This window comes from Mixophyes fleayi, chromosome 2 (genome assembly GCF_038048845.1).
Source record: "Mixophyes fleayi isolate aMixFle1 chromosome 2, aMixFle1.hap1, whole genome shotgun sequence".
Taxonomy (NCBI): Eukaryota; Metazoa; Chordata; class Amphibia; order Anura; family Limnodynastidae; genus Mixophyes; species Mixophyes fleayi.
Genome location: NC_134403.1, coordinates 161,026,981 through 161,040,259, shown reverse-complemented (window position 1 = coordinate 161,040,259; position 13,279 = coordinate 161,026,981). Strand labels below are relative to the sequence as shown.

Sequence of the window (13,279 nt, the reverse complement as noted above, 5' to 3'; positions counted from 1 at the left end):
ATTGTGAATATCATAAGGCAAACTTTGTATATTTCTACAATAATGGAGTCACATCAGTGACTGTTTCCAAATAATAACACCATAACATACACATTAAAGCATGTCATACAATTGTTTATTCAGCACCTCATATCACCAATTTAACAATACTACTTTGGTTGTGGTAAAACAAATTGCCTGTGAACTGAACATTTTCTGAAAATAGCATGTGCAAATAAAGTACATTCAACTTCTTGTGTGCATTCATGGTAGAAGGTAATTGTATATGGTGTACACAAAGGTCTGGTAATGACAGCTGGCCCGATTCTCTCCTGTATTGTCTTTTTCTGCAAACATAATCCACAATGTGTGTTTCAACTGCACATTTCAGATAGAGCTCTAGTATTTACTTAACAGTAGTCATCATTTGTGTACTGGTTTAAAGAATGATCTTTAAAGTGGCTATTAGAGAGATTTATTTCTTGTAGTACTTCTAGTTACCATTGTATGGGGAGATGAAACTGCTCTTCTCTGACTCTTTGATGACCTGCTAAGAAATCGAAAAACAGACTGGAGGGTAATGGATGGGGCAAGTTCATGGTTTTCTGTTCCAGCAGATACCTTTGGGCAATCTAGTTTCCTCAAAGACCCAGTAGGTCTGTCTAAAGGCTTGGTGCTAAGTACCCAACTCCTACAGTGTGAGCGTATCCAGTTCTGTATTTCAGGCTCCGTTTTTGCCTGATGCTGAGCATGATGTCTGGAGTCTATGAATGCTACAGCACTGACTTTGCTCATGACCTCTTTGCTTTTCTTACAAAGCAAGTCCATAAATACTAACCCACCATACCCATGTGCTATAAATGACACATTCTTAGCTGCACTCCTGGAAATAAACTGGTCCCAGACATAGCTCGTGTGCTCCTCTGGAGAGCTGCAACATCTTTTGGGGACAGTAAGTTTCTTTTGAGTTCTAAATAGATCTGATGCACCCCTGGTTTCTGGTGAGCAGAACTCTTCTTCTTTCTTCACCATTGTCTGGGTCTCTTCTTTCATCTCAACAAAATTGTCATTAGGGTTTAAAACAATTATGGATCCATTGTCCTTTAAGGCAGCCTTAATATATGGGATCTGTGTTCCTTTGGCTAGAGAGTGATGGAATATCACTTTCTGGCCCCACTGGCCAGCTCTGATTACCCCACTGTCTTGAAGTAGAACAAAAAGGTTTGTCTGCCTACTCAAGATTTCTTTGCTCGTGAAAAAGAAAGACTTTGGTTCTTCATCGCAAGCATCAATTGGAATGGTAATTCTTTCAAGTTTGCACTCTTTCTCCAGAACTTCATACACATGAAGAGTAATCATATCTCCAAGAATTCTGTAACGTTTATGGTTTCTCTCATGTTCGTTTTTGTAATAATTATAGACAAAAGGTTTATTAGTAATTGTATGCCTCAATTCTCCATACGCATTGAAATAATATTGCAAGTCCTCCAAACTCTGAGGGCTTTCAAGGCACGCACTGACTTTGATCAATCCTTCCATCACTAAGTAGAAAAAACAGCATTTCACAATGTATTATGTATACCATAACATTGTATAATATGACGCAAATAATGTTTTGCAACAGTATGAGTCACTAGTTAGACCACATTTCAAATATGGGGTACAGTGTTGAGGACTAGTCTAAGAGTTGGGTTCAAAGGGGAGCAAACTCATTAATAAGGGCACTGAAGGGGGGTATGTTATAAAGAAAGGTTGGGTTTGTTTATGCAGAGATTCCCTAATTAATATATATAAATATATTCAAGGTAAACACAATAACGAAATCGCTTTATCCCCAGGGCTGTGCAGTTAATAGCTATTGTGACTGGCACATAGAAGGTTTCACTATCAGCACAGAAAGGGTGTTTTGCACACCTGAATTATGGAATTCCTTACCATGGGTGGCAGTAATGGCAGATGTATTGTATGATATTATAAGTAAATATTTGGATGATCAATCCAGGGAATAGCCATTTATAGGGTCAAGATGGAATATTTTTTCTCTAGTTACCTTAAACTGGCTACTTTCTCACTGGGGCGTTGTTTTGTCTTCCTTTGTCTCAACATAATTAAAAATTAGCAAAGGATAGGCTTTTAGTCATTATTAATTAACTATGACACTTATCTATTTGAATTGAATGCAAATAAGACAACCATATCAGTACCATTTAATCCTAATGTACTATGATCTCAAACTGACATAACGATTATTTTTTGTGGAAATAAATTGCCATTAAAGAATAATTCAATCAAACAATAAACATTCAGTTTTGAGTGGAATATCACAAGTTATACCACATACCAAAAGTTTTTTTTACCTGGTGTTTGGCATTCACAATGTTTGGCAGGTCCCGTTACCACTCTTCTGGCTCTTGCAAACTTCTGCAGGAAGCAAATTGTCAGTTCATAACACACTCTAAAAAAAATAAAAAATTATAGGACTTGATCAGCAGAAGTGAAGAGAGCTAGACAGACATCAATTCAGCCAGACTACCTTTAACTGAATGGAGAAAAATATTTATGGAGGAATACTGCAGATTGACTGCAGACCAAACTAGAAAATTTGACATTGATTTCTTTTTCTCCAACTTGTCAATTCCATGGTGTCCAGTGATATTGTTACGAGTCACATATACCATGTTTTTCCACTTACTAGCCACTGTTAGAATTCCACTATATGACTTAACAAATACAATTAATACCTGTGACACAGTATAAATTCTATTTTTAAAACCACCAATAACATAAAAGATTAACATTGCACATACGAATGGTATGGTACAACAGAATTGCCTAATACAGTTCAAGTTTTTACAGCTGGAAAATAAGTTGGAAAAGCAGAAAGACATTACACTATAAAAATGAGTCAATTTGACAGGTTATCACTATAGAATATTTCACAATATAAATAATATGAGGTTTGTTTAGAAGGTTCCCATGTAAGCTACACTATATAGAGTAATCAGCAATTTGGAGTGAGTGCATTGCCTACTATAGACACGCAACTGCTAGGTGGAAGACACTAACTTCTCTGGTGAACAGAACCATAATCACGTGACGGCAGGAGCCGGGTCACATGACCATATTTTGTTGCGCTACGTCCGCCTCTTCTTTGCAACGTCACGTCCGCAAATACAGAGGGTGGATATAATTGCTCTACATAGTGTCGGGTATCTGTGGTTGTCACTGGACATCAAGTGCAATCTAACGACGACATGTAAATCCGGGAGCTGCGTGTTCCCGTTGCCTGATTGTGACGTCACTGACTGTCGTTGTTGTTCCAGCGTAAGCTAAGTCTGACCTGGTGCCATCATAAGGGGGCACCAGTGGGCGCTGCTCGGCTGCTGTTTGTGTATCATAAACATAGCTAAGGCAAGGCAGACTGTACACTCACCTGTTCATGTAGCTGCTGCTCCTCAGTCTATTACACTGATACATATAGTACCTCTTTATTCTCAGCGTGACAAGTGCATGCAGTGTAAATACATGTCTGTTATTTAGCACATATGTGTGTAGCACCTAAATATATGTTTCATGTTTAATTATCATAGTAGTAAGAGTTTGTTTTGTAAACTAAATATTGCTTATAGGAAGAACTATACATCATGGACAAGTTGCTATATATTGTTAATATCTAGACATTCCACTGTGGATTATATTTGTGTAAGAGGCTGAAGCAGCACTCTAATAACCATAGTAACAAAAAAAGTGTATTGAAGTTCAATGATATAATTATAGGACGTCCAAGACCTTCAAATGTAACAATACAAATTACAATATGCTCTATATTAAATTTGATGTTTTCATTATGCTTTTGATGTTACCATTATATTAATCTGTGATTGTTTTCTTGATTATAAATTGTAGGGTTACTCTTGTTTAGTGCACAGTTAAAATAGTCTCAATTATATGATCTCCATACACCATTAGGACTGCATAACTTTTCAGTTTGGTCATGGACAAAAGTAATTTTAAATTTGAGGTTCTCCTATTTTAGTCATTCCTGGACAGCAGGTTTAATATATACTACAATTATTTTACCAATATTTAGATATGATTATGGTTTGATTTGATACACTATATTAATGTTTCTGTACAGTTTCAGAGTGATCTTTCTTTAAAATATGACATTTTGTCTTACATTTGTTTTCCAGTGGCCAAATTATGATGGGAAAACAGAAAAAAGATTCTCCACCATTCACACCTGCAAATGGAAAAATTAGTGGGGTATGTAGAAGATCCCAAACATTTAGAACATTGACACATTTGAAACTTTACACAAGAACATTTATTATAGAAAACATTTTCATTTGTTCTCCATTTTTTTATTTGATGATGCTAACATCACACTCATATGTGGTTATTTAGCCTGGTTGCCATATCTGTTCGTTCAGCATTTGAACCAAATATCTGGATAATAGGAGGGCCTGTGTAGTGTGGTCATTCAATATTGCATGTATGCTTATGAGAACAAGTGCTATAGTTCCAGATTAGGCAGCGTGTGTTTCAGAAGAGCTCTTACATGCTTGTTTATTTCACATGACAGCTTGGGTTACATTGTGTACAAGGTTTCAGGGACAAGTGGTCTTCTGAATCGGAGGCTGTCTGAAGGTGTGTTGCTTAATCTGGAACTGTTTGTTTTCTATGGGCTGGAGGTACCAGAGGCAGATTGGTGCACCACCACTACTAAAGGACGTATTGAGAAAATTTAAAGAAAATATATATGTTTTAAGATATGTACTGATTTTGTCATTGGTCAGTTAGAATTAGACGCATGCACATAGATTTATGCAATCGATAGGACCACACACATGGCAATCTTGAACCAGTTTGCACTATATCTGGGTGTGACAACTGTGGGATTTGTGTATCAGAAAGTTGGTATATAATATGCTTTTGTTTCTTGTATAAAGTAACAAATGGTACATGCGGTATATAGATTACTAAATTTGACCTGTTTACACAATTGGACATGTGGTTTTATTTATTGAAAATATTACTCTCTTTTTTTATTATGACAACTGAAATAAAATGTTTTCCCACTCTTGACTCCTTCCCCCATCTCTATAAGTTCTAATGACCAGTAAGATGCCCTATAACTGCTGACGTACAGGTGGAAGGCTTCTGATACAGACACTCGTTTCATCCATTCCACTTGCATCGTAATGAGTCAAACAGACAGAGTTGAATACTTCCAGCACCAATCACTCTCCTGTACTTCAGCGGTTCTAGGGCTTCTTAGTGGTATTGGGGAGGGAGGCCAGCAGAGGACAGAGAGCACTGCTCTTTAGTTTATTGGGCACTCTAAAATGCAGCCCCACTGGTGGATGAATGGAGAGGTGCCTTAGCTCTGGTCATTCAGCGTCAGTGCTAGAAACTGGCTCAGCTGGCATCACTTTCTTTCTGGTTGTCAATGAGGGAAAAAAAGCATTCATGCAGGTGAGTTAATGGGATCTCTTTGTTTTTGCCAGTTGGGAGGAGGGAGTATTACAAAACATATTTCTGATAGAATTGTCATTTAATGCTGTGGTTTTATTAAGATTTAGGTTACCTGTGATGTAGGGTCATTTATTTTACATATATATTTGTTTTAATTTATATATATTTAGTTTAAGATTCCAAAGAAAAAAACAGACGATTGGTGTGAAGACGTCCAAGCGAGTTCTCCTTTATCAAGAGCTAATCCTGATTTCAGAAATGTCACTTTCCGGAAGGTAATACACAGTATATACAATTGACAAAGTGTTGCACATTACTTATATTATATTATATTATATTATATTTACTTATATTATTCCTTTTGAGAAAGCTCATTTGCGAAACGTACGTTAGGGGAAGTGACGTCAGCAGTGACGTCACTAGTACCTGACGGCGGCATCCGACTCGGCGTTTCTTGCCGGGGACGGTGTTTTGGATTTATCAGATATGCGCTGAAGGTATCTGATTGTTAGTTATATGTGGAGATCTGGTTTCCATTGGGGATGCGATTACGCATAGGGAAGAATCTAGGATTTCTATATATGATCTAATAGCTACGGCATAAATATGACCTTTTCTATGCCCATGTATATATTTAGATACTAATATGAGGCATATATTGACGCTGTAGAGATGTTATTTAGGAATCGCAACTATCCGTACAGGGTTTAGATTCCGAGTTCTATTTTTGGGCAATTTAATAAGATCTTTCTTTGTGTGAAGAGAATGTATTTAGGGTACTGAACCCAGGAAATCCAATGTGGGTTATTGATAGAAATATAATATCTATCAATTAACAACATACCCAAAATAAATACATAATATAAGTGGGAATTTGACAGTTACTTTGGATTTTGGTGTATATTACGGAACCCAATATACTACACAAAACTTTTATGGGCTAATATTGACCTGTGTATATCCTTTCACACAAAAGGAATAGACCATTACAGAGTATCTCCATATTGAAACAGTGTAATTGTTCCTATGAACTTAACATCTTTTTCTGGTAAATTGATTATTCGAAAGAACTTGGAGGATAATAAATGATAAACTATATCCTCAAGATATTATTTTTCTCCCATAACCCCAGGGAACATGATCTGCCATAACGATATTTTGAGTATCACTATTATATGATACTTTGTTTGCTGTCCGTTTTTTCTGGGTACTTTTGTTTTAACTCACCAACATACACAACCATTTTTTAATATTTTGCTGCTTTTTTTATTCATTAACCTAATAAAAGTTATGTTTTAATTTTGTTGACTAAGATTTAGGATATGATTCCTTGACCTAAGTAATATATTCTTTAGGGACTGGAGTGCCTCTATTCTGTTCTCTTTTCTCTTTCTGTATGACTGCCAACTATAAGAGTGCACCCTGTCTATTAGATAATAATGGTATTTATCCATTATTAATAGAATATTAGTCCCTAGGTTGTGTGCAACTACTCCTCCTTTTGTTTATATTATAGGTGGCCAAGTGACATCTACAATCGAATAATTGGTTTGTTTGTCATAAATACATTGTTTTAGCAATAATTGATGGAAATGACTGAGTACCCAAGATCACATAATTATCTTTCTAGTGACCAAAGGTTAGCTGATATACAGTATATACAAAAGGGTGATTAGTAAACCTAATTAAATGGTATTATTTTTTAAAATTTTTATAGTTAATTTTTAAGTACAAATAATATAAATTAGAAAGACTTGCCTGAAAGGCATAAAGTACATATTATGATGGATAAACGGTTCTGCACAATACTTTCTTGAATTACTCTTATTAAGACATTAGAATTCCCATGAACATTCCAGTATGTGGGTTTAGTTCATGCTTTAAAGAACTGTTGACCACAGCTTCCAATTTTGTGGTATAATTATGGTACACTATATGTAGCTGTCTATAAATGCATAGGTTGAATAACTTAGGAATACAAATACAGGTTATCAATGCTAACACATCTTCTTTCTCCTTGATGAAGTGTAGCCTTATTCTGTTCAGTTTGGTGACATAAGAGCAGGGCAGTCATGAATCGGTGCTCTCTATTGGACCAAGGCATTACACATTTCTGTCTTGGGGGAAGGCTGGGGTTGTATTACAAAAGTTATTTTTGGGTGAACATCTCTTTTAAGATAAGATTCTGGTATTCTAGTTTTAGATGTTAGTTACCTACCAACATAGTTACGGACATTCAAAATTATAACTACTAGGAAAAGGCTAGGCTTTATGATTGTGTATGCAATACTAAACTGTTCATAAGAAAGTTGTTCAACAAATTCATAGGTCTTGCACACATCAAGTGCTATCACAGGGGGAGTGGCGGATATCTATTGCACGTTATTTTATAAATCGTGACGGTTGACGTCTATCATTTTGGAACCATGGTTACTTATGAAAGTTGATAAAGCTTATTTAGCAGGAGGGACACCCCAAGATGTGTATTGTGGGGATTCATTTTAGGGCATTTTTTCCAAAGCTTTGCGGCGGCTCGTGACAATTGGGTCCTTTTATTCATCAGGTGATGACATAGCTGGCTTTAATATCATTCCATTTTAAGCCATGATTTTAAAGCAGCTGGGTGTTGCCAATTTGGTGACCGAGGGTATGGTGGGGGAGGAAAGCCTTCCTCCTCCGTCTATCTCGGAGCGGTAACTTGGTTGCCCCAGCATACTTTTACAAAGTTCTATAAATTTGGACATTGTCGCCTCTGTGGAGTGTGCTTTTGGTGGAATGGCGCTGTTTTAGGCATTCCCCTCCTTCCATTTAGGACACATCCCAGCATCTGTGTCCCCTACTACTGAAGAAGAAAAGGTTTTGGTTTTATTTAACTTATTGTTAAATAATTTTCTCCATGGCTGTAGGGTAATACAGACCAGGCCACCTAGGGATGCATGGTTTCTATTCTACTTTGCTACTTTCATTGTTTTCTCGTTGCTGGACTAGTGGTAAACTGAGTATGAGCAAAATGGTAGTAGGGGAGAGATGGAGTCAGCTATTTGTTCTGTTCTCTGCCTCCTAGGGGAGAAACATAATCAAAAATCTACACTGATCAGGTACAACATTAAAACCACCTGCCTAATATTGTGTCTATCCCCCTAGTACTGCCAAAAGAGCTCTTGCCTGTCAAGGCATGGACTGTACAAGACCTCTGAAGGTGTCCTGTGGTATCTGGCACAAAGACTTTGGCAGCAGATCCTTTAAGTCCTGCACATTGCGAGGTGGGGCCTCCATGGTTCTGACTTTTTTTTCCAGCACATCCTACAGATGCTTGATCGCTGGCATAATCCTCAAACCATTCCTGTTCAATTATTGCAGTGTGGCAGGGCGCATGAAGTTCTGCGTACTTGGTCTGCAACAATGTTTAGGTAGATGGTAAAAGTAACATTCACATGAATGCCAAGGTTTCCCAGCTAAACATTGCCCAGAGTATCACACTGCCTCCGTCGGCTTGCCTCTTTCTCATAGTGCATCCTAGTGCCAAAAGACGAACAAATTTTAGAGAAAATGTGATTTACCACACCAGGCCACCTTCTTCCATTGCGCCCATAGTCCAGTACTGGCGCTCACATGCCCATTGTAGGCGCATTTGCAGGTGGACAGGGGTCAGCATGGGTAATCTAAACAGTCTGCGATGCAATGTGTGTTCTGAATTCTATCCAGTACCTTTCTATCATAGCCAGCATTAACCTTTTCAGTACTTTGTGCTACAGTATCTCTTTAGTGGGATTGGACCAGACGGGCTAGCAATCGCTCTCCTGGTGCATCAGTGAGTCTTGAGCATCCATGACCCTATCACAGGTTCACTGGTTGTCCTTTCTTGGACCACTTTTTGTAGGTACTAACCACTGCCTGCTGTCTTGGAGGTCGTCATAATCACCACCAGTTATTTATATAGTGCCACCAATTCCGCAGCGCCTGTACAGAGAACATTTGTCATTCACATCAGTCCCTGCCCCATTGGAGCTTACAGTCTAAATTCCCTAACACACAAATAGACACTAGTGTTAATTTTGTCAGCAGCCAATAAATCTACTAGTATGTTTTTGGAGTGTGGGAGGATATCTGAGCAACCAGAGAAATCCATGCAATCACGGCGAGAACATACAAACTCCATACAGATAAGGAATCAAACTCATGACCCCGTGCTGTGAGACTGAAGTGCTAACCACTAAGCCACCTTGCCCAACAAAACCTGCTGTTTTGTAGATGCTCTGACCCAATCATCTAGCCATCGCATTTTTTTCCTGCTTCCAACACAACAGCTTCAATAACTGGCTATTCTCTTGCTGCCTAATATATCCCACCCCTTGTCAGGTGCCATTGTAACAAGATAATCAATGATACTTCCCTTGTCAGTGGTTTCACTGTTGTGGCTGATCGGTGTATGTCCCCCTACAGCCTTGGTAAAAATGATAGAGAACAGTGACTTGTTCTTATTTTAATTTGTCATAGAGAAAATGTAGAATTCTAGAGCCAGTCACACAAATGTAAAAACATAATATAATTTTAAGGATCCATGGTAAAGCTGCACCATATATTGATTTAGGTATTATTGGTACCATTGATGCATTACTCATATGTATACATGTTGTGTATTTCAGCGGGCATATGCTTCCTCTTATGAATCGTATAATGTGCCAAGGAATAAGGACAAGTTACAAGTTACAAGTTACAAGTTAAACAGGTAAGTGGGATACAATGTATTTTCTTAATTAATTACTTTTCACAATATTAAAATTGTAATTATCTGCTTAAATTGACAGCATGTTTAAAGGCTTATCATCCATTGTGGATATGTTTTCTTCTTCTGCTTAAATAGGTACAATAGACTCCAAAGGGTGTGTTTGGTAAATACAAGTCCTTTCCGATCTGTTACCCTTTGCCACAGTATGCCTGTATAGTAGTGGTACCTGTATCTGAAGTTGTCTTCATGGGGCCAAGATTGCATTTAGTGCTGTAAATACATTCTGACTTGCACTGCTGTGCCATCTGCCTGACAGCTGCTCATTTGAAATGACTATTGTAGGCACAATCCTTCTGAGAAAGGAGAGTCCCTGTGTAGACAGGCTGGATGGGCAGTTGGTAGAGAAGAAAATGATAGAGAGTACACATACAAAGGTGTTTGCAAGTACTTCTGACAAGTGGGTGTAAATAGTCTTTTTATATCTGAAAAACCTCCTTAGTCAATGCGTTATTTACATGGCAGTAGAGATACATCTAGCAAAATGGAAATTTAAACATCATTAAAGTCATGAGTTGACATATATCATAAGTTCATCATACATACTAAGGGGTATATTTACTAAACTGCGGGTTTGAAAAGTGGAGATTTTGCCTATAGCAACCAATCAGATTCTAGCTGTCATTTTGTAGAATGTCCTAAATAAATGATAACTGGAATCTGATTGGTTGCTATAGGCAAAATCTCCACTTTTCAAACGCAGTTTAGTAAATATACCCCTAAGAGTTGAGCCTAAAATAAAATATTTAGTTGTCCGAGAGATAAGTGTTAAATACATTCTATTATAGGATGCATCTAATGAATGTATAGAGATGAGGGTTAAAGTAAAAATGTTTGGTTTACTTTGCGAATATCGCTAAAACAAAGTGCAGGAAAGTGCCTTTTTACTATTAGCAGTTGTGTGTGTTTTTTTTTTTAACATTATGATCATTTTAACAGGATTCTGTGAAACCTTATATATAGTGCCCTATCCTAAAGGCAATACTTTTTTAAGCTTGTTTTAACATGCTTATCACATTGATGCAAATAATATCTGCAGTAGAGTGCTCTGTGTGTAACCTCTCTTTTTGGCTCCTTTTATTAACTTTCCATTTAGGTGAGAGCTATAACTGTGAACACTGGCTACCTACAGGTTGACTGCAATTTGACTAGGACAGAATAATAGGATAAGCAAATCTGCTGCCTTCAATTAGTGCACAACTCTGCCAAACCTCTAGTTGGCCATGCATATACACAAGATCTCCACTAGGGCACTAGAATAGTATTACCCAGTGGAAGCAGATTTGGCTAATAGCCACAACTCACAAAATATTTCATGCTAGCACTAGATTAGTGGTGCCCTCAGCAAATTTTGGATGTGACTGCCAATGCCATTTGACCAGCAGCAACCTTTTATAAAGCCGCATCTGTTTGAACTGTACATAATTTGTCACAAATTTCAACCTGTAAACAGCAGCCAATTAACCAGATTGTTTTCTAGTTTACTGCATTTGTTTGGTCCCATTTGCGCATCTTAGACTCCCCAGCAGAATTGAGTTGTGCTGCTCTGGACTCTCCTGCTTTTGCTGCATTTATCAGCCCATTAATAGAATTCACACCTCAATGTTTAGCGAATTGCACTGAAATCTTAAATATATAAGAAATTATGCATGTTATAAACATAGATCTCTCTTCTTCCTGAACAATAATAGTCATTGGAATAGTCATTTTCTGACATTAGTTAGGATGATAATTTTAGATAGATCCAAGAGAATTACAATAATATTGCTATCATCTTCGTCTGCTACCAATAGTAGGATTGTGACACCACTTTAACCAATTTTATACATAGTTGAATGGGCAATTAATTATAAGTACTATGTAAGTAAAAGGAAATATAATGCCACACTCGGCGTACACATCTACACAATTTCCCTTCAGATCTGTGATCTTCATCTCTTACAACCTTCTGCTGAAAAGACTGTGAATGTACACATCTACAGATATCTGCCAACACTGCTAGTCGTGAATGTGTACAGCGCAGAATAGTATGTTGGCAGTTTATAAATAAAGAATGATAGGAACTAGTTTTTTATTACTCATTTAGCTAACCCTTAATCTCCCTGTTATATTGCTGTGGCTACATTGTTATAGGTCTGTTTGGCCCTTTATTACATTCTGAATGCAACTGTCATATGTATGTACTCAAGAAAAAGGTCCTACCCACTGGTATCACATCATAGAGTGTAATGATATACAGTAGCACAAGAACAAAAAAAAAATCAGTGTTTGCTATGACCGAAACCAATAAGTCAATAATAAAGGTTATTATTAACCTGTGTTTAAATTATTGTTACCGATGCCATTTTTGGGACATGGTCATATTTGTTTTCTTTTGCAAAAGACATGAAGGCAACAATGTGTTTCCATTATTTTATCTTTTTCCTTGCTGCCCTATGCATTGATGTATACATTCTGTATAGCACTGTCCACTTTGACAGAGATCCTCATGGCAGCTTCTTCAAAGCAAGAACTAAGATTTGCAGCTAATGTTCTGTACATATTCATGTATTCCTTTCATATGAATTAACAAATGTCCTTTGTTGAAACAAAACTATTATTAACTATTTGTGTAAGCAATACATTAACCCGTAAAGTGGTGGGAAGAGCAATGTGGGTAGATGGGTGGAATACTTCAATCAGGAAAACAATGATTCATTCTCCATAGTCAGTATTTTTAGCATTACATGCATAAACATAGTGTTATACTTGTACATATCTGTTCTATGAAGTGTGATTGTTCATCCTACAATGAATGTTTGTGTAGGGCTTTTATCCGTTATTGTTTTGTTTTTTGTGAGGTTGGGGGTTCACGTGGTACATGGAATTCATCATGAAATCTGACACACCGCTTGATATGGCAGGAATTACTGAATGGATGGTTGTGGCATTCCTCTATCCAAGAACTTTCCATTATTTCTATGAGCGAGTTGGACCTTAATGCTGTTTGAAATAGGCTGAGCAGTTGTTAATGCCCCTCCACCATGAACTTCACTT

The 13,279-nt window shown here is 37.2% G+C and overlaps 2 protein-coding genes across 6 annotated transcripts in view; one reads left to right on the top strand and one right to left on the bottom strand.

Moving 5' to 3' along the window:
- Positions 1–93: 93 nt before the first annotated feature.
- LOC142138306 (putative protein ARB2BP) lies at positions 94–3,200 on the bottom strand. Of its 3 annotated transcripts, none has more exons than XM_075194885.1 (3): positions 3,046–3,200; positions 2,337–2,434; positions 94–1,520 (listed from the first exon to the last, which is right to left on the bottom strand). In XM_075194885.1, the coding sequence occupies exon 3, from the start codon at positions 1,516–1,518 to the stop codon at positions 445–447; it is 1,074 nt and encodes a 357-aa protein (XP_075050986.1). In that variant the 5' UTR covers positions 1,519–1,520; positions 2,337–2,434; positions 3,046–3,200; the 3' UTR covers positions 94–444. The 3 variants fall into 3 exon arrangements, with proteins under 3 accessions (XP_075050986.1, XP_075050987.1, XP_075050984.1); XM_075194886.1 differs by having other exon boundaries at positions 3,025–3,050; XM_075194883.1 differs by lacking the exon at positions 3,046–3,200 and having other exon boundaries at positions 2,337–3,039.
- Positions 3,133–13,279, top strand: part of SENP7 (SUMO specific peptidase 7) — an 88,735-nt gene continuing 78,588 nt past the window's right edge. For 2 of the 3 annotated variants that reach the window (XM_075194882.1, XM_075194880.1), the window contains exons 1-4: positions 3,133–3,390; positions 4,173–4,245; positions 5,628–5,732; positions 10,104–10,186. In XM_075194882.1, the coding sequence (XP_075050983.1) occupies positions 4,183–4,245; positions 5,628–5,732; positions 10,104–10,186 (251 nt within the window). In that variant the 5' untranslated portion in view covers positions 3,133–3,390; positions 4,173–4,182. The remainder of the gene's footprint in view (positions 3,391–4,172; positions 4,246–5,627; positions 5,733–10,103; positions 10,187–13,279) is intronic. The other variant, XM_075194881.1, reaches the window with a different exon arrangement.

Coding starts and splice junctions, on each gene's coding strand:
- LOC142138306 (XM_075194885.1), bottom strand. CDS start 1,518: ATGGAAGGATTGATCAAAGTCAGTGCGTGCCTTGAAAGCCCTCAGAGT.